The sequence below is a fragment of the Diabrotica virgifera genome, chromosome 2 (assembly GCF_917563875.1).
Source record: "Diabrotica virgifera virgifera chromosome 2, PGI_DIABVI_V3a".
Taxonomy (NCBI): domain Eukaryota; kingdom Metazoa; phylum Arthropoda; class Insecta; order Coleoptera; family Chrysomelidae; genus Diabrotica; species Diabrotica virgifera.
The window spans coordinates 100,215,849-100,240,991 of record NC_065444.1 but is presented as its reverse complement, the minus strand read 5'-3'; the positions used below and the strand labels follow the sequence as shown (position 1 = coordinate 100,240,991).

The window sequence follows — 25,143 nt, the reverse complement described above, 5'->3', positions numbered from 1 at the left end:
ATATTTAATCTCGGTTAATTTGATTATTCGCGCAGGTAAAGTAAAATTTTTCTTTCAGTACAATAAAATGTTACTTTACTGCCGCAAATGACGGCAAATGAGTACAATAATGAATGGCTTTAGTGACGGTTGGCGATAAAACATATTATTGGCTGTTTTATTTTTACAGTTTAACGGTGAAACAGAAGCAGAACTAATACAACAATGGGACCAGGCCATTAAAAATTGTAATCTAAGTAAGGAAGTTGTGGATAAACTCCTTGGGCCAGCATTGGATGTGTCTTTTGCCAATGACATTACCTGCATATACAAATCGCTTGAAATTATGAATCCCGATGGCACATTTAACAAGGATAAATTTAGAGTGCATTTAAAATATATATTGAACGATGAGGATAAGATAGAAAAAGTTATGGATATGTGTGCTGTACAGAAAGCTACTGAAGAAGAAAGTAGTTTGTATTTGTTTAATTGTATGGGAAAAATTTTCAAACAATAGCAAAAAATATTAACTTCTGCTTTGATTGTGTATTGGATAATCAATTAGTTCAATTAATGTTTTTAAATTAATTTATCACTTTAGATCAATTTGTCTTTAGCGCCAACTATTTCTTCGGCGTATGGTAGTAATCACACATGATTCCTTTTTCCCTTTCTTGTGTGTTGGTACAATAATACTACCACACAATTATTTCAGCATTATTTCTTCTTGCCAGGCCATTTTTATTAATTTATGAATTTTACTTATGATTTCATGACCGCCTTTTTTTAATCAACTCGGCATCAATATTGCCCAGACTAAGGACTTATAGTTTTTAAGCCTTTTTAATTTTCATGTCTAATTTCTTCTAGACTTAGTGGGGGTATTTCTAATTCGACTGTTTGGTATTCATGTTTTCCGTTGTTTCCATTATTTTCATTGGTTTTAACGTTTTCTACAGTGAAATTTTTGGATACTCCGACCTCTTCAAAATATTCAGCCCATTTTGCTATTGTTTTGTTTTCGGAGGTGAGCATTCCCCCATTTTTATCTCTCATGTAGTTGGGTGTCCTCATATACGAGCCTCTCCGGATTTACATTCAATCCAGTTGGACAGGGAATTAAGCAGGGAAGTGGGCAAAATGAGTGTGTAAATAGGTAACTCGCGCTTATACTGCTCATGTCGCTGCCATTGCACGGCGCTCCCTGAAAAGTCGGTTTTTCAGGACGGAAGTCAAAGGACAGGCAGCGCGAACGCGAGTCCGTGTTCACATTCAGCCATTCTCGCTCACTTGTCGCCAGTGAAGCAAGACGATGCTGTTTCACATACCTACCATCCCTAAGAGTCGTTCGGTAAATAAGTTGTGATGACTTTGATGAACACTTCACTCGCGTTGATATTGTATTTCGGGCAATATTTCCGGCAGTGGCAGGACCAGCGGTAACGGCTGAGTATAAATTCGGCTTCTTCTTACCTCTTACCTCTATGTAGAATGTCTTACTTTAACTGCATCTGTATTCTCCTTCTACCTTTTAATTTGTTGTTGTAGATATTGAATCTTTTTTTACCTAAATGTACTTCTAGCATGGGCTCTCTCTCTATTGAATCGCATACGTTTCTCACCTGATGGGTTCGACAGTCTTTTTTTTTCGTTGTAGCTTTTAGTGCGCTCTCGCATTCCTCGTCGAACTGTTTTTTCCTTTTTGTTTCCTTCGAGAAAATATGTAGGCACATAATATCTCAGATGGAGAATCTAACAATTCACAAAATCTAAAATATACGTTTATTTTTTAGCAATCTGCGGCCTTCCAATTTTTGGACCTAGTTTTATATAAACAATGATGTTACTGCCTTCAAGCGTTATTATCAAATAACGTTATAATAAAAATTATTTTAAGCATTGTAGTAATGTGACAGACCTTAGTCTTAAATAATACATTTAAATATATCCCAACCAGTCATTCGTCAAATCATTGAAAGTGCTTTGTGCTGCTCAATTGTTTAATTTGAACCTCCGGTCTGAAGACTGAATCAGTATGGAAGCGCTGTTGGTTCATCAGTTAAAAGAAATTTACAAAGGAAGCCACAATATTGTTTGTTCTTTTTGGTTTGCCGTTAAGAAATAACATGAAGATTACGATTTTCTGTGTTTGTTTTGCAGCTATTGTGTCTGCGGTAAGCACATATCATATTCCAAATATATACAATATCTTCCTATGAATTTTATTTATTTACAAATACAACACGAATAAAGTAAAGTTATAATTTTGATAATATCAAGATAAATTTCTATCGATTTACAGTGAATGATTATACATGTTCCAAAGTTTTCTAAAAATTTCACAATTTATTTAAGACTGCGCAGTTCACACAAATTACTGAATACTATAAATACGTATACATATTAGTATGTGTTATATTTTCTACAAGACCTATCCAGTTTTTCCTCAGTACCTCCAGTGTCTTACAGTTTATTCAATATTCAAAATTCCGTTGGCGAATATTTAAACTAGTTTACGACCGTCAATTCTTGAACTACTTAATTCTCTTTCAAGGCTACACTGATAGGTAATTTAGTTTCAAAGAAAACTTTAAATTATAAATATTATAAATTATAACTTTAAATAATTATAAATCAAATACTTTATTTATTTCCAATGAATTTATCTTTTTATAATAAAATTCTTTGATACTTGTATAAAGATACAAATAACTTTTTCTTTACGTGCCATCTCCGAGACGAATGTTGGCAATCATCATTGCTATTCTAACTTTTGACAGTACAGCCCGAAAGAGTTCAACTGAGCTGCATCCAAACCATTTTCTGAGATTTCTCAGCCAGGACATTTTTCTTCTACCTACGCTGCTGCGCGTTCCTTGAATTTTTCCCTGCATTAATAATTTTACGAGTTCATATCTGTCCCCAGGTGTTATATGACCCAAGTGTTGCAGTTTTCAATTTTGATGGAATCCAGTATCTCCCTGCTTCTCCCTTCTTAGTACTTCTTACTTATACACATAACAAAATATTATTAATAAAATTCCTACATACAGTGTTAGTTTTTAGTGCGGGATCGGGGATAATTAAAATTCTAGAAATAATGATTTTTCTCTGATTACAAAATATGACTTTCTGTTAAATGAAGCCTTCTTTGAGTTTTCCCTAGTTTATAATAAAAATCTTAATCTTTACATTATTTGCATCTATAGATCACCTGACTCTCCTGTGGAACTATTTTTTCAGAACCTGCTAAATTTGTTAGATGAATTGCCTCATAGAAGCAGAAAAATTCTATGCGGGGACTTCAACATTAATTATGATGCTGCTTGTGCTACCCAAATATCCTTGGTCAACACATTTGAATCATATGGTCTCTCAATGCACGTTAATTCTCCTACAAGGATTACAAAAACTTCATCTACCATAATTGACTATATTGTCTCAGATTTCTCACCCCTTGATGTCTGCTCTACAATTATTAATGCGGGATTATCAGATCATGAAGCAGTATTTACGAAGTTTAACATCTTCAGCAAACCCTCCTCGAAAACCCGACGTTTAGGTAGGATTTTTTCCGCTCGGAATTTTCATAAATTTCAAAATTTATGCTTAACTTCTGAGTGGCATTTTCCTTCTGCGGACGTGGACTATAATTTCAACGATTTTATAGAAAAGCTTGTCTCTATCTTGAATAAGGCATTTCCTTTAATTTCAATTAAGCCAAAACATCACAAACCCTGGACTACCAAAGGTATCCGCATATCAGCCAAAAATATGCGCTCACTATTGTATATCAAGAAATTTGCTACCAACGTCTCTGTCACTCAGTATATCACCAAGTACAGGGTAACCTATCTAAAACTCATCAATTCAGCTAAAAAAGCCTACTATCAAAATCGTCTGGGAAGCTCTAAAAGTGTTGCAAAAGAAACTTGGTCCATAATAAACGATCTTCGAAATAGAATTCACGCAGTTAAAACATTTGCCCTTCCAGACCCGGAAAATCTAAACGAATATTTCGTTAATGTGAGTAAAAATATAACTTCTACTATTTTGCCACAAAAAGATCCCATTTCCTATCTCCCCAATTCGGGAGTGTTCTCGAATTCATTCTTTTTAAGGCCAATCGATACATCTGAACTGATCCAAACTATCAATAGTATCAAAAGCAAATCATCCTGTAGTACTGATGGACTATCCATAAAAATCTTCTCAAATCTCACAGAAAATGTGTTGGAAATCCTCGTCTCACTAATTAATGATTCCTTTGAAAGAGGCAAATTCCCAGAGTGCCTAAAGATAGCCATTATTATTCCCCTTCATAAGGGTGGTGAAAAATATAATGCTTGCAACTATAGACCTATTGCCTTACTACCGGTACTTTCAAAAATTATTGAGAGAGATAAAAACCCGTCTTATGTCCTTTCTCATTGATAACAACATCTTATCCCAAAATCAGTTCGGCTTTTTAACTAATAAATGTACCACTGATGCCTTGTTTTCTGTGCTTCATGAGGTTAACCAAGCACTAAACAATAATCTTTATACTGTCACTGTTTTCTGTGACTATGCCAAAGCTTTTGATTGTGTAAATCACGACATTTTGATTAAAAAACTAAATTTCTATGGGATTCGAGGTATTTCTTTAAATTGGTTCCAATCTTACTTGAATAATAGGAAACAACTAGTTAGAGCAAATGATACTGACTCTAGTCTCAAAAACATTGTATGTGGAGTACCACAAGGTTCAGTATTGGGTCCTCTACTGTTCCTTATCTTTATAAATGACATCACTAACTTAAAAATCGATGGAAAAATTTTTCTTTTTGCTGATGATACCAGTATCACTTGGAGCAACTCAACTATTGCATCTCTTCATGCAACTATAACTTCTGATTTGCTTATGATAAAAACCTGGTCTGACTCTAATTTACTCTCTTTTAACGTGGATAAGACAGTAGCATTATCTTATAAAAGTGCTCTTCAACCCCAGCTTGTTAATAACAGCCAGATCTCTACCGTTGATTCTGTAAAATTTCTTGGTATTTTTTTAGACAGCAACCTCAAATGGTCCCTTCATATCGATTTGTTAAGTAAGAAACTCGCCTCAGCCTGCTATGCTATAAGATCTGTTTCGAAAGAACTCAATTTAGCATCTTCTAAACTAACATATTTTTCCTTGTTCGAGTCTCATCTTCGATATGGTCTTCTTTTTGGGGTTCTAGTACAGCTGCCCAATTAAATGTTATTTTTAAATTACAAACAAGAGCAATAAGGTATCTGTTTGGCCTCAGAAGAACAACACATTGCAGAAATTACTTCAAAGATCACGGCATTTTAACCCTTACATCTTTATATATTTTAGAAACTGTTTGCTTAATTCGTAAACACATGCATGTCTTTCCAGCAAGGCCTCATCATGACTACTCCACCAGAAATTCAAATTTTGATGTCTATTTACCGATCCCGTCCTCTGAGTTAATAAAGAAATCTATATTATATTCCGCAAAAAAACTATACAACCATCTTCCTTTACAACTCAAATCTGCAACATCTTTCCCCAATTTCCGTAAAATGACAAAAGCTCATCTATCTAAAAGACCATATTATTCAGTAGAAGAGTTTCTTAATGACTAACTAAGAAATTACAGTAATGTACAAGTAACCAAACTTATCTATATTTGGGTGTCACATGCAGCAACTTAAACTTATTAGTTCCTATGTCTATAAATAGTTTACTTTGTTGTATGTTCACTTTGCAATTTCTATAAATTGTTGCAATATATCGATTTTGTTTTTTTTTCTTTACTTTATTAACTTATATTTTGTATTTATGTATATTTTTTTATATTGACGATTTATCAAATTTCAGAAAATTGTATTTGTTATTGTTATTGTTAGATATTATTTATTTATTTTTTCTGACTTTAATTAAGCTTTGTCCATAAAATTTGTATAATTTTCAGTGACAATAAAGTATATTTCTAAATTATGGTATAGAATATAAAAAAAGTTATTTAGAAAAAATGTAGACAATGATATTCTACAGGCTTGAAAATATGCTATATTCTACAGGGTGATCCATAACTGCGTGGTATATCAATAATATAATTTTTTAAATGGGATACCCTATTGACCGTACATATTTTTTCATATTTATATTCCTCTCATAATGTTCTTATAATATTAGGTTTCGTATTACTGTACAGAGTATTTAAAAAGTTATAGTCCAAGTAATGAAGCTTAAAATAGGACAAAACCTCGCAATTTTTACAGAATGGATCGATTTGCTTGAAAATTTGAGAATAAGTATGTAGTAGATAGTCTAAGGATCAAAATCATATCATGCCGAAAGGCGCTTTTACCATGGGGGTGGTTGCCACCCCATCTCGGGGGTGGAAATTTTTTATTTTATTTTGACCGCAAAAGTTGGTAAAAACATTCATTCTAAGCAAAAAACGTTCTATACATTTTTTTGATAAAATTAACAGTTTTCGATTTATTCGATATCGAAAGTGTTAGTTTTATATCGCAAAAATCAATGTTTTTATTCAGTATTTTGCTAATAACTCAAAAAGTTTTCGTTTTATCAAAACAACTTTGCCTAACAAAAATGTACCTTTTGAAAAAATAAACAAAATAGTTTTTTTTGTTTCTTTATGACCAATAGTAATCGAGCTATACTTTATTATATGTTAGCTCTTCTTCGTCAAATGCTAAATATTGTAGTTTCAAATTGAAAAGACGAGAAAACTGTGCATTTTTTGAGGATAACTTGTTCAAACTAATTTAAAGTATTTAAAAATATCTATCTACGAAAATAAAAAAGTCTCTAGCTGAAAAATTGAGTTACTTGTTATGAAAAGAATGTCAGTCCCTATTTTTTTCAGTGAAAAAGTGATCGGAAACTTCCCCCTAATTACCAGCCTAATTAAAATTCGTCATTGACCTTATTTGGTTTTCTATATTTATGTATTATTAATAGGTTCTACAGGTTTGACCGGCTTATAATGATTAGTTTTTAAAAAAAATTGAGTTAAAAGCGAAAAACGAATTTTTGTAGTTTGGTAAAAAATGCCTTTTATTCAGAATAGAAAGATTAGCATCAGAGATACAAAAAAATATATAAACCTAAAATTGTCGCTTATTTAATTACCAACAACAAGGCTAGCAAAAATTTTTTCTATGGCAAAAGCTGAGTGAGCTATTGGCAATTAAAACTTATAATAACATGTAAAAACCACCTATACCAACCCTTTTAAAGTCACCTCTTTTTGCGACTGAGAATTTTAAAACGATTTAGTATTAACAGCCTTATAGATCTTGTAGAAACCTACAAAATTCTTTTTCGTCAAAGTTTCTAGGATAAAAAATAAAAAAGTTACGGTTAAAAAATCAATATATTTTTTTGAAAAAAAAAGAGAAATCCAATTGGAATCTTAATAATGTAAGTTAGCGGTGTTTTTAGTCATTGGCCGTATTCATACTTCTTTATATATGTATTAATAATAGATTCCAGAAGTTTGACTGGCTTAGAATGATCAGTTTTAAAAAAACTGGAGTTAAAAGCGAATAGCGAATTTTTGTAGTTTGTTAAAAAATGCCATTTTCTTCAGAATAGAAAGATTACCATCGGAGATACGAAAAAATGTTACAATATGAAATTGTAGGTTATTTAATTCCCAGGAACTTGGTTTAAAAAAAATTTTCTACGGCAAAAATTGAGTAAATCGTAAATGAATATAATATCGAAAAACATTGATTTTTTTGATATAAAACTAACACTTTCGATAGCGAATAAACCGAAAAATATTAATTTTATCAAAAAAATTTATAGAACATTTTTTGCTTAAAATTAATATTTTTATCAACTTTTGCGGTCAAAATATAATAAAAAATTTCCACCCCCAAGATGGGGTGGCAACCACCCCCATGGTGAAAGCGCCTTTCGGCGTCATATAGATTTTGATCCTTGGACTATCCACTACTTATTCTCAAATTTTCAAGCAAATCGATCCATTCTGTAAAAATTGCGAGGTAAAAGCTTCGGTTCCTGGACTATTATGACCATTTTTATTTCGAAATTCCCATTGAGATTAACACCATGTACATAAAGAAGTAATTCATAAACAATTATTTATTTTATATAAAAAGGTAAACAATATTCTACTAAATTAAATTTAATTGAAATCATTGACGAATATTTGTATACAGGGTGAACCACAAAATTAAATTACGATTTTCTCATTTTTTTTTAAATGGATCACCCTATATTTTATTTTTTAGAAATATTGTATGTATGCCACTCTTTCATTTTTATAGCATTCCCTATACCTTAACTTATTACTTTCGGAGATATTTTTAGTTTTCTCCAAATTTTGGGATTACATTCAATTATTTTTCTAGTAGAAAGTTAGTCTTGAGTGATAATAATATAACAAAATTATTTTTACTCAATACCTAAATAACTAAGAGAAATATAAACCATAACAATATTTAATGAATGTAACAATTAATGTGATATTAAGGAAATTTACGTGAAGGAAGAACATTAGTCTAAAATAAATGTTCAAAATGTACCTTCAACGTCTATGCAGATTTGTAACCGATATTCAAATGACCCAGCCACATTTGTTAACATTTTTGTAAGTCAATATTATTAAAAGCTTCTCTTATTCTATTTTTCATATCATCTGGCGTTATTGGACACTCATGATATACAAGGATTTTTTGGATATTCCCACATGAAAAAATCAATTTTGGAAAATTCCGTTGATCTCGGTGGCCAAACAGTTGGCCCTCCTCTGCCTAGCCACCTCTCAGGAAAGTTATTATTTATATACAGCTAATAATTATTTAGATGATTGTGAATAAAAGCAGTGTGGTGAACTGGAGATGTAATAACCACAATCGTTGTCGAATATTCAGTGGTACATATTGCAGTGGTATTGGCAAATGATTATTTAGAAAAACCAGATATATGACAACATTCCCACAGCCGTCAAAAAATGTGGACTAATTATTTATCAAAATTATCGAAAACTCCAAAAGCCGAGGTAAACAGTAGGTACCCTGGGCACCAGGTACTCCAGAGATGACTTCCGATGTCATATTCGTCTTCAGCGACCCCCAAAACCTCCGAGTAATGATTTTTGACTAATTTTGTAATGAATTTGCCGAAAACCCCAGAAGACGAGGTAAACAGTAGGTAGGTACCCTGGGAAACAGGTACTCCGGTGATCACTTCCAACATCATAATATTCGCTTTCAGCGACCCCAAAATCCTCCAAGTAATAAAATTGAACTCATTTCCGCCGATAATTGACGAGTTCTGAATTTTTTTATTGTTTGTTTGAAATGCACTTTAAGAATGCATATTTTTGTTGCAGTTTTTCAATATTATCTCATGGCTAGGGGTCACAAAGTTTCTTGGCGCATTCACTAATCGAATGCAAAAAGAATTAATCCATCGTGTCGTTTTTTTTTTCGGAGGTAATGCCGATTTGAGTGCTTTATTGCCTCGCCTAATACCATTATGTTTAGCTTTTGCTACTGCTACTTTTGCTTCCTTTGTTGTTACCTTATTACTCTGGGAAAATTAGAAAAAACAAGGAAAAGTTATTTACCAGCAGTTTTACTGCTGGAATCTTTTTCTTCTTCTTGTAATAGGACTATGTCCTGTTTCTTCTGTTACAGTCTCTGCTGCGATCCGGAGCTCCAGCTTTCGTACCATCGTTTGTTGGGTCTTCCTATGTGTCGCTTGGTGTCGGGCTTCTATGTCTTCGCTCATTGCGCCATACGTTCGGGGTCCATCCGATCTACGTGGTCTCTCCACATGCGTCGTCGTGCTCTTGTCCATCTCACTACATCTTGAACGCCGAGCTCAATGTGTGTTCGTTTCGTATTCTATCTCTGAGTGTGATACCTCTTATGGATCTTAGGGTTCATCTCTGTTGTTCTCATTATTTATTTGGTCTTTGTTGTCTCGGCTCTTTATCTCAGCTACGTACGGGTCTAACACATGTCTTATAAATGCAAACTTTGCTTTTGGTGCTCATATATTTATTCCGTCAGATTATATCCCTCAAGAAACCAGATATTCTCGCTTTGGTTGCCTGCTGTTTTGTTTCTTGCCACAGATGCCTGTCGCTAGATAATTCCACACTTAAGTATGTACAATCCATTACCTGTTCGAATATATGGTCGTCCACTACTAATTTACGTCTAATTGGGTTCTTGGATATTACCATCGATTGGGCCTTCTCTGTGGATAGTGTCAGGTTATACCTTTCGGTAGTTATTTTAAATTTTTGTAGTAGGCGTTGTAAGTCATCTTCGTTTTCGGCTATTAAGATTGCATCATCTGCGTAGCAAAGTATTCTAATGGTTCGGTTACCCATTTTGTATCCTTGATTAATTTTGGTAACACTACCTATAACTTCATCCATTATTAAATTAAATAGGCATGGACTGAGGCTGGTCCCCTTGTCTATTGTCGACATTGATTTTGATTTCTTCCGGGAGCCTCTGTGTGGTTTTTATTCGTGTTTTGTTCGATCTATTGAGCTCTTTGATTATGTTTCTATACCTCTGACCTATGTTTTTCTTTCCAAGGATAGTTAGCACGTCCTTTAATCGTACTCTGTCGAATGCCTGTTTCAGATCTACAAAGCATGTGAACATGGACTTGTCGAATTCTATTGATTTCTCAACTAAGTGTCGCATGATGAAAATAGCGTCTATTGTGGATCTGTTTGGGCGGAAACCCTGTTGTTCTTCCGATACACCGACTTTCTTGTATATTTTTTGGGATAGAATTTTTGTCAATAGTTTTGATGTAGAATTGAGTAGTGTAATTCCTCGGTAGTTCGTAGGATCTGTCTTTACGCCTTTCTTCTGATGGGTATTGTTATACGGTTATACTCTGTCTCCATTCCTCTGGTACTGCCATGTTGTTTACATTTTTTTGGAATAATGTTGTTATATCTTCTATTATTTTTGTACTTCCGTATTTAATTCATTCATTTGGTATATTGTACTGACCTGATGATTTTCTATTTTTTGATCTTTTGATTGCTTCGTGTACTTCTTTTGATTTGATGTTGTCATTCTCTGTTTCTTCTTGGTGAATGTTTTGTAGGTCATTTGTTTGTACTTCATTATTATCGTTTTCGTCTTTGTATAGATTCTCTAAATGAGTTACCCATTCTTCTGGTTTTATTGCGTTAATTTGTAATTCTTCGGTAACCGGCTTCTTCCTGTTCCTCAACATGTTCCATACCTTTCTTTGACCTCCTCGTAAATCATGTTCCATGTCATTTGAGAATTTTGCTGGAACCGAATCTTATAATTATACAGGGTGTTTCATTAATAATTGTCCATATAGTAACTGGAGAAACCTTAGCACAAAATACGACAATTTAACCTAAAACACTTAAATAAAATATGGTTCCTTACTAAGTTACAGGATGTTTTATCTAAAAAATTAAAAATTATTTTTCCTCAGTATTTTAAATCTATTCGATGTATTCTTTTAATGCTTGGCAGGAAGTATAGGTACTGTAAAAACTACTAAATTATGTTAATCAAACGTTTCTGGCTATTACCAGAGGCGTACGACGGGGGAAAGTGAATGGTTGGCCCTTTCCAAATTCTATGCCACAGGCAGAATTGCTATTTTAGTTTAATTTTTGGATTCTCCAATACTTTCTATCAAAATAATATATTCTTCATTCGTAACGATAGTCATTAGTTTTCGAGATCTTTGAAGTTAAAAATGAAACGACAAGGTCATTTTGATTATTGAATTGTGTCGCTTCATTTTTAATTTCAAATATCTCGAAAACTAATAATTTTATCGTTACGAATGAAGAGTATATTATTTACATAAAAAGTATTGAAAAATCAAAAAATTACACTAAAAGAGCAATTTTGCGAGTTTCGTAGAATTTGGGAAGGGTCAACCTGACAATATCCCCTGTCGTACGCCTCTGGTGGTAGCTAGAAACGTTTATTTGTCTTAATTTAGTAGGGTCTACAATACCTACACTTTCTGCCATGTATGATAAGGATACGCTTAAAGAACTAAGTAAAAATAATTTTTAAATTTTAATCATAATATGAATCATATCATAAATTAATTAAAATAACTGTACAGGTAAATTAGTCCAAGTAATGAAGCTTAAAATAGGACAAAACCTCGCAATTTTTACAGAATGGATCGATTTGCTTGAAAATTTGAGAATAAGTAGTGGATAGTCCAAGGATCAAAATCTATATGATGCCAAAAGGCGCTTTTACCATGGGGGTGGTTGCCACCCCATGTCGGGGGTGAAAATTTTTTATTATATTTTAACCGCAAAAGTTGGTAAAAACATTCATTCTAAGCAAAAAATGTTCTATACATTTTTTTGATAAAATTAATAGTTTTCTATTTATTCGCTATCGAAAGTGTTAGTTTTATATTAAAAAAATTAATGTTTTTAATCAGTTTTCTGCAAATAACTCAAAAAGTTTTTGTTTTATCAAAACAACTTTGCTTAACAAAAATGTACCTTTTGAAAAAATCAACAAAACCGTTTTTTTAAATTTTCTTTAAGACCAATAGTAATCGAGCTGTACTTTATTATATGTTAGGTCTTCTTCGGCAAATGCTAAATATTGTAGTTTCAAAGTCAAAAGACGGGAAAACGATACATTTTTCGAGGATCACTTGTTTAAACTAATTTGAAGTATTTACAAATATCTATCTTCAGAAATAAAAAAAGTCTTTAGCTCAAAAATTAGGTGGCTTATAATGAAAAGAATGTCAGACCCTATATTTTTCAGCGAAAAAGTGATCGAAAGCAAACCCCTAATCACCACCATGATTAAAATTAGTCATTGACCTTCTTTCGTCTTCTTTACTTATGTATTATTAATAGGTTCTAGAAGTTTAACTGGCTTAGAATGATTAGTTTAAAAAAAAATGGAGTCAAAAGCAAATATCGAATTTTTGAAGTTTGGTAAAAAATTCCTTTTCTTCAGAATAGAAAGATTATCATCAGAGATACAAAAAAATATATAAATATAAAATTGTAGCTTATTTAATTCCCAAGAACATGGTTTGCAAAAATTTTCTCTACGGTAAAAATTGAGTGAGCTATCGATAATTAAAACTTGTAATAACATGCAAAAATCACCTTTACCAACCCATTCAAAGTCACCACTTTTTGCGACTGAGTATTTTAAAAGGATTTGGTATTAATAGTCTTATAGATCTTGTAAAAACCTACAAAATTATTTTTAACAAACTTTCTAAGATAAAAATTAAAAAGGTTACGGTTAAAAAATCAATATATTTTTTTCAAAAAAAAAAAGAAATCCAATTGGAAGCATAAAATGTAAGGTAGCTTTGCTTTTAGTCATTGGCCTTATTAATTCTTCTTTATTTATGTATTATTAATAGATTTTAAAAATTTGACTGGTTTAGAATGATTAGTTTTTAAAAAACTAGAGTTAAAAGCGAATAACGACTTTTTGTAGTTTGGTAAAAAATGCCATTTTCTTCAAAATAGAAAGATTAGCATCAGATATACGAAAAAATGTTTTTATATGAAATTGTTGGTTATTTAATTCCCAAGGACTTGGTTTGAAAAAAATTTTTCTACGGCAAAAATTGAGTGAATGGTAGATGAGTATACATCGAAAAACATTGATTTTTTTTATATAAAACTAACATTTTCGATATCGAATAAATCGAAAAGTATTAATTTTATCAAAAAAATGTATAGAACATTTTTTGCGTAAAATGAATGTTTTTATCAACTTTCGCAGTCAAAATATAATAAAAAATTTCCACCCCTAAGATGGGGTGGCAACCCACCCCATGGTAAAAGCGCCTTTCGGCATCATATAGATTTTGATCCTTGAACTATCCACTACTTATTCTCAAATTTTCAAGCAAATCGATCCATTCTGTAAAAATTGCGAGGTGAAATGCTTCGGTTCCTGGACTAAATATGGAGAAGTGTACTATTGAAGTGTGTAAATTAAATACTTCCTAGCTGAGCACTTTCGGCTTATAAAGCCATTTTCAGAGCTATGGTCAGAAGGTTCAAAATACCACTATGAAGAGAGATGGATCCCATGTATGATATAAAAGTACTTCTATTTTTTATGCAGTTTTTTAATTGATGGAAAAAATTGGAAAAAAACCTTGTCTGATTGTTGAAAAATGCTCAACCCAGCTATTGTTTACTGGTCGGAAAAGTTAAAAACATCTATTACAAGCACAAAGGAATTTCACACGAAAAATTACATTACATGATCAAATACTCGTTTTATGTAATGTAATTTTTCGTGTGAAAGTCCTTTGTGTTTGTAATAGATGTTTTTAACTTTTCCGACCATAAAACAATAGCTGGGTTGAGCATTTTTCAACAATCAGACAAGGTTTTTTCCAATTTTTTCAATCAATTAAAAAACTGCATAAAAAATAGAAGTATTTTTATATCATACATGGGATCCATCTCTCTTCATAGTGGTATTTTGAACCTTTTGACCATAGCTCTGAAGATGGCTTTATAAGCCGAAAGCACTCAGCTAGGAAGTATTTAATTTACACACTTCAAAAGTACACTTCTCCCTATTTACCTATATTCATAAGTGTGTACAAAACTACTCCAGTCTTTACATTTTTCAAAATAACTGTGCCGTTTCATATTTAACTTCAAATATCTCGAAAACTAATGACTTTATCGTTACCAATGAAGAGTATGTTATTTACGTAGAAAGTATTGGAGAATCCAAAAATGGCAATAAATTAGTAATTCCTCTAGTGGCGTAGAATTTGAGAAGGGTCAACCATTCACCATCCCCTGTCGTACGCCAGTGGTAGTAGCTAGAAACGTTTGTTTATCATAATTTAGTAGGGTGTATAGTAGTCGCACTTTCGGCCAAGTATCAAAAGGATACGTCGAAAAGTTTTAAAATGCTGAGCAAAAATAATTTTTAAATTTTTAGATAAAACAACCTGTAACTCAGTAAGGAACCATATTTTTTATTTAAGTGTTTTAGGTTAAATCATTGAATTTTGTGCTAAGGTTTCTCCAGTTACTATATGGACAATTATTAATGAAACGACCTGTATATATTAATAATATAGGTATGCAAGATCGGCAGATAGAGTGCTATTTTTTTATAAACAAATTAGCGCTACGAAATCGTGTTTTATTCAATTATTGTTTTGTATCTTCGACAAACTTAACTTTACATTAAAAACACTCAAATAACAATTCACCACAATTTAATTCTGTATCGAGATGTTTTTTTTCCTATTTGCTTCGACGAAAACTTTCCTTGGAAAATCCGGGTTTTTCCAACAAAATATTTTATTTTCAACTAAAATAATAGTAGGTAAGTAATTATTTATCAACAATTAAATAACTTGGTAATATAAAAGCTTTTTTGGTATAGAATATATACCAAAAAAGCCGACTTCTAAGACACCGCCGTGCCACACCGTGGCACGCGTGCCGTGGTTTGGCCACCCCTGGTATAGATTATATTTCCAGAAACCGGTAAAAATTAAACGAGCAGTTTATCAACAATTAAATTGTTAATTAACAATTTACGGTCGCCATAATACCTAACCATAATAATTATAATACATCAGAGTAACTATGATTTTCGCACAAAAAGGCACTATACCTATCTAATGTACTTTACAGAAATACAATTGGACTATTTAAGCGGTATCAGGAATGTTTTAAATTTATAAAAAATTGTTTGGCCTAAAAACAAATGGAATATCTCTGAAACTATTAGGTTAAATTAAATTAAAAAAAATTAATTTAAGAAAATTGGAAAGGAAGTGGCAGGATGCTTTTTTTTAAAGAAAAAATGTTTAATCACGATGAGCGGTTCCTGAGATACGACCGGTCAAAGTCGACCGGCATGTGCGACGAAGTTATAAACAGTGAGATGGTCATTTTCGCACCATTACCTTTTTTATTTCGGTCCTCTTTCTATATACAAATTTTCATATCTTCAAGAGACTCATAACATATATTAAACTAATAACAAAGATCGGTATTACGCATTAAAAAATACCAAAAACACCAAAATCCCGTTCAAAAATTAGGTTGAAGAAAATACAATCTCAAAGTTCAAAATTATTACATCTTAAAAAATTCTATTTTCTCTGCGTCGCATGGAGCAAATTTTTTAATTTTGTTTTTTTCCCAAGTAACTCTAATAGATCCACCTAATTAACGCACTAGTAAATGCGAAAGGTCCTTTGGTTTTGTTACTTATAATAAATTAATTTATTTGTTAAAACAAAAATCTTTAATTTGTTTAAAAAAAGATTGTTTAAATAATTATACAGCTTTCAAATGAGAATATTTGTATTTTGAACGTTAAAAGGTACACGTGTGGTAAGTTTTTCTAAAAAAGTCAACAACTGGAAAAAATATGTAGTTTTATTTTGTTATAAAAAATTAATTTATTATAACAAACCTAAAGCGTCTATGGCATTTGGTAATAACTTTGGAATAAAAAAAAAATTAAGAAAATTGCTCCGTGGGAAGCCGAGAAAATACATGTTTTTAAAGTAGTTATACCGATTTTGAACTTTGAGATTAAGGTACATGCAGCCAATATGGCCAAGCAGGCAATATGGCCACTTCCTTATAACTCGGTAACTACCTTGAATTTGAAGTAGATGGCGCAATAGATATAAACAGTATGTTCGCCAAATACGACAGCCGCTAGAGTAATCAGCAGTGTTCTCAGACCTCCTGAAATTTCAGGAGACCTACTGATGGCGACCCTCGCCTACTGATCTACTGATGGCGTCCTTAAACCTCCTGATGAAGTGATGAAATTCTGAAAATCATCTGGTTTTGTTCCAACTCGATAGAAAACCGTTTTTGAATGATTACGAGGATGCGCAGTAACGAAAAATGTGTTACTGCGCAGCATTACTCGTCATTGCGCATGCGCGTAACGATTCAAGAACGGTTTTGTATGGAGTTTTAATTTTTCAGAATTTTATCCTATTTTATTTTTTTTATTTTTATGCTTTAGCCGCCATATAGCGTTGCCACAGCCGTCCCTTACAGATTTTATAGAGTTGCATGCCTACCTATAAACGTAAAAATACTCCACCAACTGATTCTACTGATTTTTCGTGGCGACATCTAGTTGCCAATCTATAACGTAAAGACTGAAACTACAGAATTCTACCAATTTTTGAGGCGAGCGAGTCTCCTGAAATCTCCTGATCGTTCGTGGCGACACCTCCTGATCCTCAAAAAAGTCATCTGGGAACACTGGTAATCAGTCTTAAGCCGACATTGTGAGTTTGTGAGTGTGTGCTGCATTACAGAAGAAAATAGTGCCTCGTAAGTGCGTCATTATAAACGTGAAACTTATTATATCTCTTTTTACAGTAACAATCACGTAAGTATTTTTTAAGTAGATATTACGTTTAGATTGTGCAAAGGTACGATGATAAATGAGTGCAGTTATTTTTTGGATCAGTTTATGATAGTGCCTTATATTTGAAAAAATAGTTGATTTGGTTCATGTGAGCAATATGGCCATTATCGATAGACAGCAATATGGCCATGGCCATATTGCTATGCATACATTTTCCTAATAGAGTATGTATCATACCAGTTTTTTTGTAATGTTTTCTATATTGTTTAAGGAATAACGATGGGTCGTATTCGCTCTAGAGGCATAAGAGGGCAATGGAGTGAAGAAGACTTAACCCAAGCGCTTCAAGATGTGAACGCGGGTATGTCAGTAAATAGGGCCAGTACAACTTATAATCTACCAAGGAGAACCCTTAGGGGCTATGTCGAGCAAGGTAAGACAGGAAAAGCCGCCATGGGTCGTAAACCCATCTTAACTCAAGAACAAGAAGCTGAATTAAGTCGAAGAATCATTCGGTTATCCGAAGTAGGTTACCCGCTAACTGCAAGTGTACTTCGTCGATGTGTTTACCGGTATACCAAGTTGAATAATATTCCAAATCCTTTTAGAGAAGAAAAAGAAAAGGCTGGGCGATATTGGCTAAAGGGATTTATGGAAAGAAACCCTCAAATTCGAGTTAGAAAAGCACAAAATCTAAATCCGCCAAGAGCCCAAAAATTAAACAAATTCATTGTAAATGACCATTTCACCAAGCTAGAAGAAGTATTGCGATCTTTACATATAATGGAACATCCTGAAAGAATCTATAATATCGACGAGAAAGGATGCAGGCTCTGTTTGCACCATCAGCAAAAGGTGTTAGCTGCAAAAGGGTCACGGCGGGTACATCTCGTTACGAACGAAAACGCACAAAATGTTTCAATTGTAGCCTGTGGTAACGCTATCGGAACAGCAATACCTCCCGTAATTTTATTTAAAGGGAAGCGCATGAAATAATAATGGAGTGATTCAATGCCTGCAGGGACTTCAGTACTTATGACCGAAAAAGGTAGCATGACACAAGCAGAATTTTCCTGTTGGATAGAGCATTTTGCAAAGTTTAAGGTTCAAGGTCAATGTCTGCTTATTTTTGATGGAGCCAAGTGTCACTTGGACTACAGTATTTTGGAAACCGCTGACAGATTTGATATAACGTTGTATTGTTTGCCCAGTAATACGACTCACGAACTCCAGCCAATGGATAAGGCTGTATTTAGGGCGTTTGAGTATTACTGGGACGATGAGGTAGTAAAATATTTTTCCACGCATCCAGACGAACGTTCAATTAGTAAGATGCGTTTTGGAGGCATATTTTCGGCTGTTTGGGATAAAACAATGACAATGTCAAATATTAAAGCAGGCTTCAGAGCAACAGGGACATATCCTCTAAATCGTGAAGCAATTCCAGAGATTGCATTTGCTCCAAGCACTGCAAGTCAAAATCAGGACCAAGAACCTCAACAGCAATAGCAAATGTCTTAAAAAACAGTTCCATCTAATACATCTAGTTTATTAGAGAATAAGGAAAATAATGTCGATCGCTCAATTTCTTTAGAAGCTGGTCCATCCACATCTGGTGTAAGATCACAAAAGAAAAACGGTAATAGAGCCAGAACTTGTACCCATGATGACAGCAGCAGTGATTCAGACAGTCATTTCAGTGTACACGATGAATCTAGTAACTCTTATTCTGACGAAGAAATTGTACAAGATCCTGCCTTGAACGAGAACAATTCGTTTACTGAGATGCTACCAACTCCAGATATGGTACTAACCAAAGCTAAGAAACCCAGAAAACCTGCTCTGAACAGTAGAGCCCAAGTTGTCACAAGAAACTTGTTCACTAAAGAAAACAAAATTCTTAAGGATATTTCAGTATCAAGTACGAATATAAAAAAAATCAAAAATATCTAGAGCACCAAAACCACAATGTAAAATTTTAAATGAGTCTTGGTATTGTAAACTCTGCAGGGAAGATAGACAAGCAGATATGCGCTTATGTGTTAAATGCAAGGCTTACGTCCATGAGGAGTGCATGGGACTAACTAAAGACGATGTCATAGAAATTTTCATGTGTCCAGATTGTGGATAAAATTTCATTTTTATGAATAAAAAATTTGTTTTTGCAGTTACCCTATATTGACCTGTTATAATAAATTAATTTTTGAGCTTATGTTTTTATTTTGACCTTTTATTTCAATTATTCCCGAATAACATTTTTTTGTAATTCTGTACATAATGAATATTTTTTATGGCCTTATTGCCATACACCCGGTTGGCAATATGGCCAACTCATATTATATCTTATATTACTCATATTTTTGTAACGGTTCTTACGGTTGACTTTTAATTACTTAGAATATCTGTCTAATAATGTAGTTTATACTATAGCATATCAAAAGTTTTGAAAAACTGAAAACATTATTATGTAAAAAAATAAAACGTATTAGCATGGCCATATTGGCTGCATGTACCTTATATTTTCTTTAACCTAATTTTTGATTGGGATTTTGGTATTTTTGTACACTATTTTTTTGACTAATATGTAGAACCGCCTGAGTGACCTCTATTCACCATTCAAGTATTTCCGATTCCCAATAAACCCTGTATAAATTTTATAATTAATTTTTAACGTAGTTAACAGCAGTAGTTATCTAATGTGTTTCATTTTTAGACTTTTGCAGATACCAGGAGATCTCCTAACTTAAAATATCAAGAAGCAAGAAAGAAATGCCAAGACGATCCAGTCACCAGCCTTGATCGAGAAACTCTAAAAAATGCTTTCAGAGGTGACGTTGACGTTGCTAGTTTCGGCGGCCATGCGCTTTGCATATACAAGAACCTACAGATCTTAGATGAAAAGTCTAACATCAACAAAGCAGAACTGAGAAGCAGTTTGGACTATATAATAACCGATGCACATAAACTAGATCAAGCTGTGGAAGATTGCGCTGTGAAGAAAGACACTCCAGAAGAAACTGCGGTTGAAATATTTAAGTGTACTAAGCGAGCTATGGCACCATATTTACCTCACTATGATATGTAGATTTTCCTAAAACTTTTTAACTTGTAGTTAGAGAGCTGGTAGCAGTAAAGGAATATGCTATAGGTGTATTCGCGGAGCAAATCCTGAACTTACCCAGAGGGAGAACGCCTGAGTATTAGGTGTTCAGATAGAGGAAAAAATTCGACCTTCACGCACGCCCAATTTTGAAATGCGCAGGCGTTCTCCCTCCGGGTAAATTTAGGATTTGCTCCGCGAATATACCTAATATATAACGCTCGGATCTCAGAAGTTTATTTCGATAGGGCGAAAGTAATAATATCTTATACATTTTACCATGGTTTTGTGACAGATTTGAAAAATAGCGGCATTATCGTCTTTATTTATTAAATTTGTTTTACCGAAAAGCATTTTACTGACTAAATAATCAAAGTTAACTACGATATGAGATTTGTTTTTAATATTTCTATTCAATATGCTGAAGTTAGATAAAGCAATATACATATATGGTAAAATACACTGCTCAACAATTGAACTGGATATTTTAAACACAAACTTAGCATTCTAACATAGCACCAGCAAATGGCAAACGTAAAGGTTGAACCCGTTAAATGTTTATTATATCGTTGTCCTCTTCCTCTCCACAACAATGGTCTAAATGGCCTGGTTTTATTATTTTACAAATGTAAGTTATATTTTAAAACAAAGTAAAAATTATAACAAAGCATAATAGTTATATTTTGAAAAGTAAAACAACTAAGAAAGAAAAAGTAGCATGTAAAAAGCATTGGCTACCAATTGTTGCTTAGGTCCGTATCCACTACAATTACAAAGTTACAAAAAATAAAAATATACTATCCAATTCTTAAGCAGTATATATTCTGATTTAAATCTAACTCCAAAATATGTACTGTAAAGTAGTCATAACTGTCAAGTCAGTAGAGGACAAAGCGTACAAATAATACCTACTTATGGAGTAAATTGATGCTTTTAAAAATATTTCGATTATCCAGAAGAAAAGTGTCACAACTCAAAAAACAACGTTTTTAGTATATAGTGTCTTAGTATATACTTAAAAGCAAGTAGTTATTGGGCGTAAATTCGTTTTAAACGATCTGCTAAAATTTATAAATTAAAAATGAAAACTATGGATAAGATAAGAGAATGTTTCTAATTGTGTAAGAAGCAAAACCAAAAATACTTAGATATTTGATTTAACAAAGAAACAAGATTTTGAGTTAGGTCACTTTTTTTAAAATATTCGTCACTTTTTTAAACATTAACGAAAAACACCTAGGAAACTTTTCGAAATACAACGGTTTTCGTGACAAATAACGATATGTTCACGTAGTACGTCACAGCATAACCTCAAAAGTGTCATGGTTCCGGAATAATATATTCATTTTACCGCCAAAAGAGTAATGACACTACTGCCATCCAGTGGCGTAGCGTGAGTGTCGGCTGCCCGGGGCGGAAGACAAGTTTGCCGCCCTCTTATTTAGGTATTTTAATTTAATGTATACTATACATTACGTAAATATATTAATTATTATGTGGATCAATAGACAAAATAGCCAAATTAGATAGTCTTAGAGTACTCATTGTCGACCTTAAATAATTTTTAATCAATTTCAATTTTGAAAAACTTCTCTCACAGTTGTCATTGCTTATAGAAACTATAAAAAATATTCGGAACATTATTAAAATATTTTTTAGTAGGTATCTTAAAGCTTGTATTTAACAATAAATTTAAATAATTCAAGTGAGTCTGCATTAAGGGAGCGTTCAAGTATTACGTAACGCGATTTTTGTTTTTTGACCCCCCTCTACGTAACACACTGTAATGGGCGTTTAACTATTACGTAACGCAATTTTTGAAGATTTTTGACCCCCCCCCCAACCTGCATTACGTAATATTTGAACGGTCCCTAATAAATTTATTTTCGTTACCTATAGCAGCAACGAAAGTCCGCAGTTGAACTCTTTCCAGCTTGAAATCCTGCTCGTCAATTTCGTCAGATGCGTAGTCTAGAATACATTCAGTGTTGTCTGGATCTAATAATATAGCCGCGTTACATAAGCAAACTTATCCGATAAATTCTGTAGCTGTTGAAAACGCTCACGAATTTCTACAATAACTCTATCTAACGAAAAAAAAAAAAACAGCTTCCGTCTCAACTCATTGTCACAAGACAAGCTAGCATCTCTATTTCCGTCATCAAAAATATGCTTTCTTGTTATGTGCCTCCTAGGTTTTATGGAAATTACAAGTTCTTCACACATATTTTTTGCATAACGTACAGCGCCATTTGTTCATTCCTCTCTTTTCTCTATCAATATCATCTGCAAAGCATTTACTTTCTGAGCGCACAATCTTATGTCAAGGTCCCCTTGTTTGTAAATATTTTTGTGCATCATTCACTTCATGTAGCATCGGTTGCCACAGGCCCAAAAAACAAAGAAAGGATAATGACTGCATCGAAACTAGTAAAGCACCTGCATCTGTCCTAGTGTTTAAGCTTTCACCTGCCTCTGTCAGTTTTTTCAAAGTGACGAGAAGGTCTTTGTAATGATGCCATGTCACATTATGCACTCCACCGCGTGTCTTGAACCCTTGTGCCACTGAATAACGTATAGGGTAGTGAAATATTTGCCGATGTATGTAATAGAAGTCATTTACGTTGATTGTTAGTCATAAACGGGGAATTCCCACAGGTCAGTATAGACGTTGTTGTCAGTTACCACAAAATATAATTCAAAGGAGAGGAATTCCCCGAATTCGTCACAAAATAAGTAATGAAAAATTCCGTGCTCCTTTCAATCGGTCCAAATTTGTAGTTGCGATCAAAATATAAAATGGTTCAAATATTTACAAAATATTTTTATTATTTATTGTTACATTTTGCCGCCCCCGAAGAAGTGCCCCTGCTGCCCCCACTACGCTACGCCACTGCACTGCCATATTACGAAGTTGGAAGTAAACATCTACGTGACACTTTTCCTTGTAAAAGTATAGGATTTTTGGGGTCAATTTAACAGGATAACTAGATTGCATTTTTTGAGTTGTGTCACTTTTCTTACGGACGAGTGATTTATGAATTTTTAATAAAGGGAATTTTTTTAAACTACTGTCTCCAGCTCCTTAGCTACCTGAATTTGTATCAAAAATCTGCAGTTTTTAAAACATTTGTTTTTTATTATGGTGGTGGCAAAAACAAAATGATATTTTTTGTATAAGATTTTAAAATTTTGTTTAGGTGTCATGAAATAATTTTAGGATCAAATTTGAAATTATTTAAGTTTAAAAGCTGTTTTATTTTATACTGTTTCCAAAGGAAAATTTTAATTAAAAGTTGTTTATTTTTATTATAATTTACTCAAATGAACATTATTCTATTCTATTTTTTGAGTTTTCTTGCAGAAACACAGGAAATAACGTGACTGCTTTTACAAAATACACTATACTAAACAACAGTCAAAAAGAGTGATATTTCATGGTAGATAAAATTTGTGAATATATTTATTTCTATTGGCGGTTTTCCACTAAACGGACAAAACAAAAACAAAACACAAGCTCGTTTCGAATAAAACAAAACTGCAAATTTTTCGCAAACTTTTTAAAGACTGGCGTGATTTTAATGAGATTGGGAGACACAAGGGAACATTTTAATTTAAACCATATTATTAGCCTTTAAACAAATTTAAAAATTTATATGGAAGATTTACATGTATATTTTTGTTATATGTGACATTTAAGAAAAACTAATTATAATAGAATATTTATTAAATAAAATTTAAAAAAATAATTTGGCTCCCATTACTGAGTCATGTTATTTTATGGCAATGGGAGTCACCAGTTATCTTAATAGTAAAAGTAAATATCATTTATAACAAAGGCCATATAATAAACTAAGGACCGGTTTTTCGAACGCTAATCAAAAATGATCAGTATCAAATATTTAATTACTGTCCCCAATTGTCAATGTCAACTTTGTTTGGGTTGCTGAAAACATAATTATGGATTACAATTATGAAATTAGTTAATCAATTATGTTAATAATTGTTATGTTAATTGATTAACTAATCTCATAATTATAATCAATTATGTTTTCAGCAACACAACCAAAGTTGACATTGACAGTTGTGAGAGTAACTAAATATTTGATAGTGATCATTGTTGATTAGCGTTCGAACAACCGGTCCTAAATCTAACACAAATGTTAAAAAAAAAGAACAAAACTGATAAACACTTTGTGGTCCACACTACATCGTCCTTTTTCAAAAATGATTACAAAAGTCTTAAAAATGGTTTTCGTTTAAACACGCCTAAACATGTAGCTCTAACGCGGTTAGGTTTTGTGATTGTTAGGGCCGGTTGTTCGAACGCTAATCAAAAATGATCATTATCAAATATTTAATTACTGTCACCAACTGTCAATGTCAACTGTGTTTGGGTTGCTGAAAACATAATTATGGATTACAGTTATGAAATTAGTTAATCAATTATGTTAATAATTGTTATGTTAATTGATTAACTAATCTCATAATTATAATCAATTATGTTTTCAGCAACCCAATCAAAGTTGACATTGACAGTTCGTGACAGTAATTAAATATAAGGGCCGGTTGTTCGAACGCTAATCAACAATGATCATTATCAAATAATTAATTACTGTCAATGTCAATTGTTCAAA

The 25,143-nt window shown here is 32.7% G+C and overlaps 1 protein-coding gene across 1 annotated transcript; it reads left to right on the top strand.

The window, feature by feature from the left end:
* Window positions 1–1,977: 1,977 nt before the first annotated feature.
* LOC114343796 (uncharacterized) lies at window positions 1,978–23,821 on the top strand. The gene is made up of 2 exons (XM_028294639.2): window positions 1,978–2,156; window positions 20,120–23,821. Exons 1-2 carry the CDS (start codon window positions 2,109–2,111, stop codon window positions 20,489–20,491), a joined length of 420 nt encoding a protein of 139 aa, XP_028150440.1. The 5' UTR covers window positions 1,978–2,108; the 3' UTR covers window positions 20,492–23,821.
* The last annotated feature ends 1,322 nt before the right edge of the window (window positions 23,822–25,143 follow it).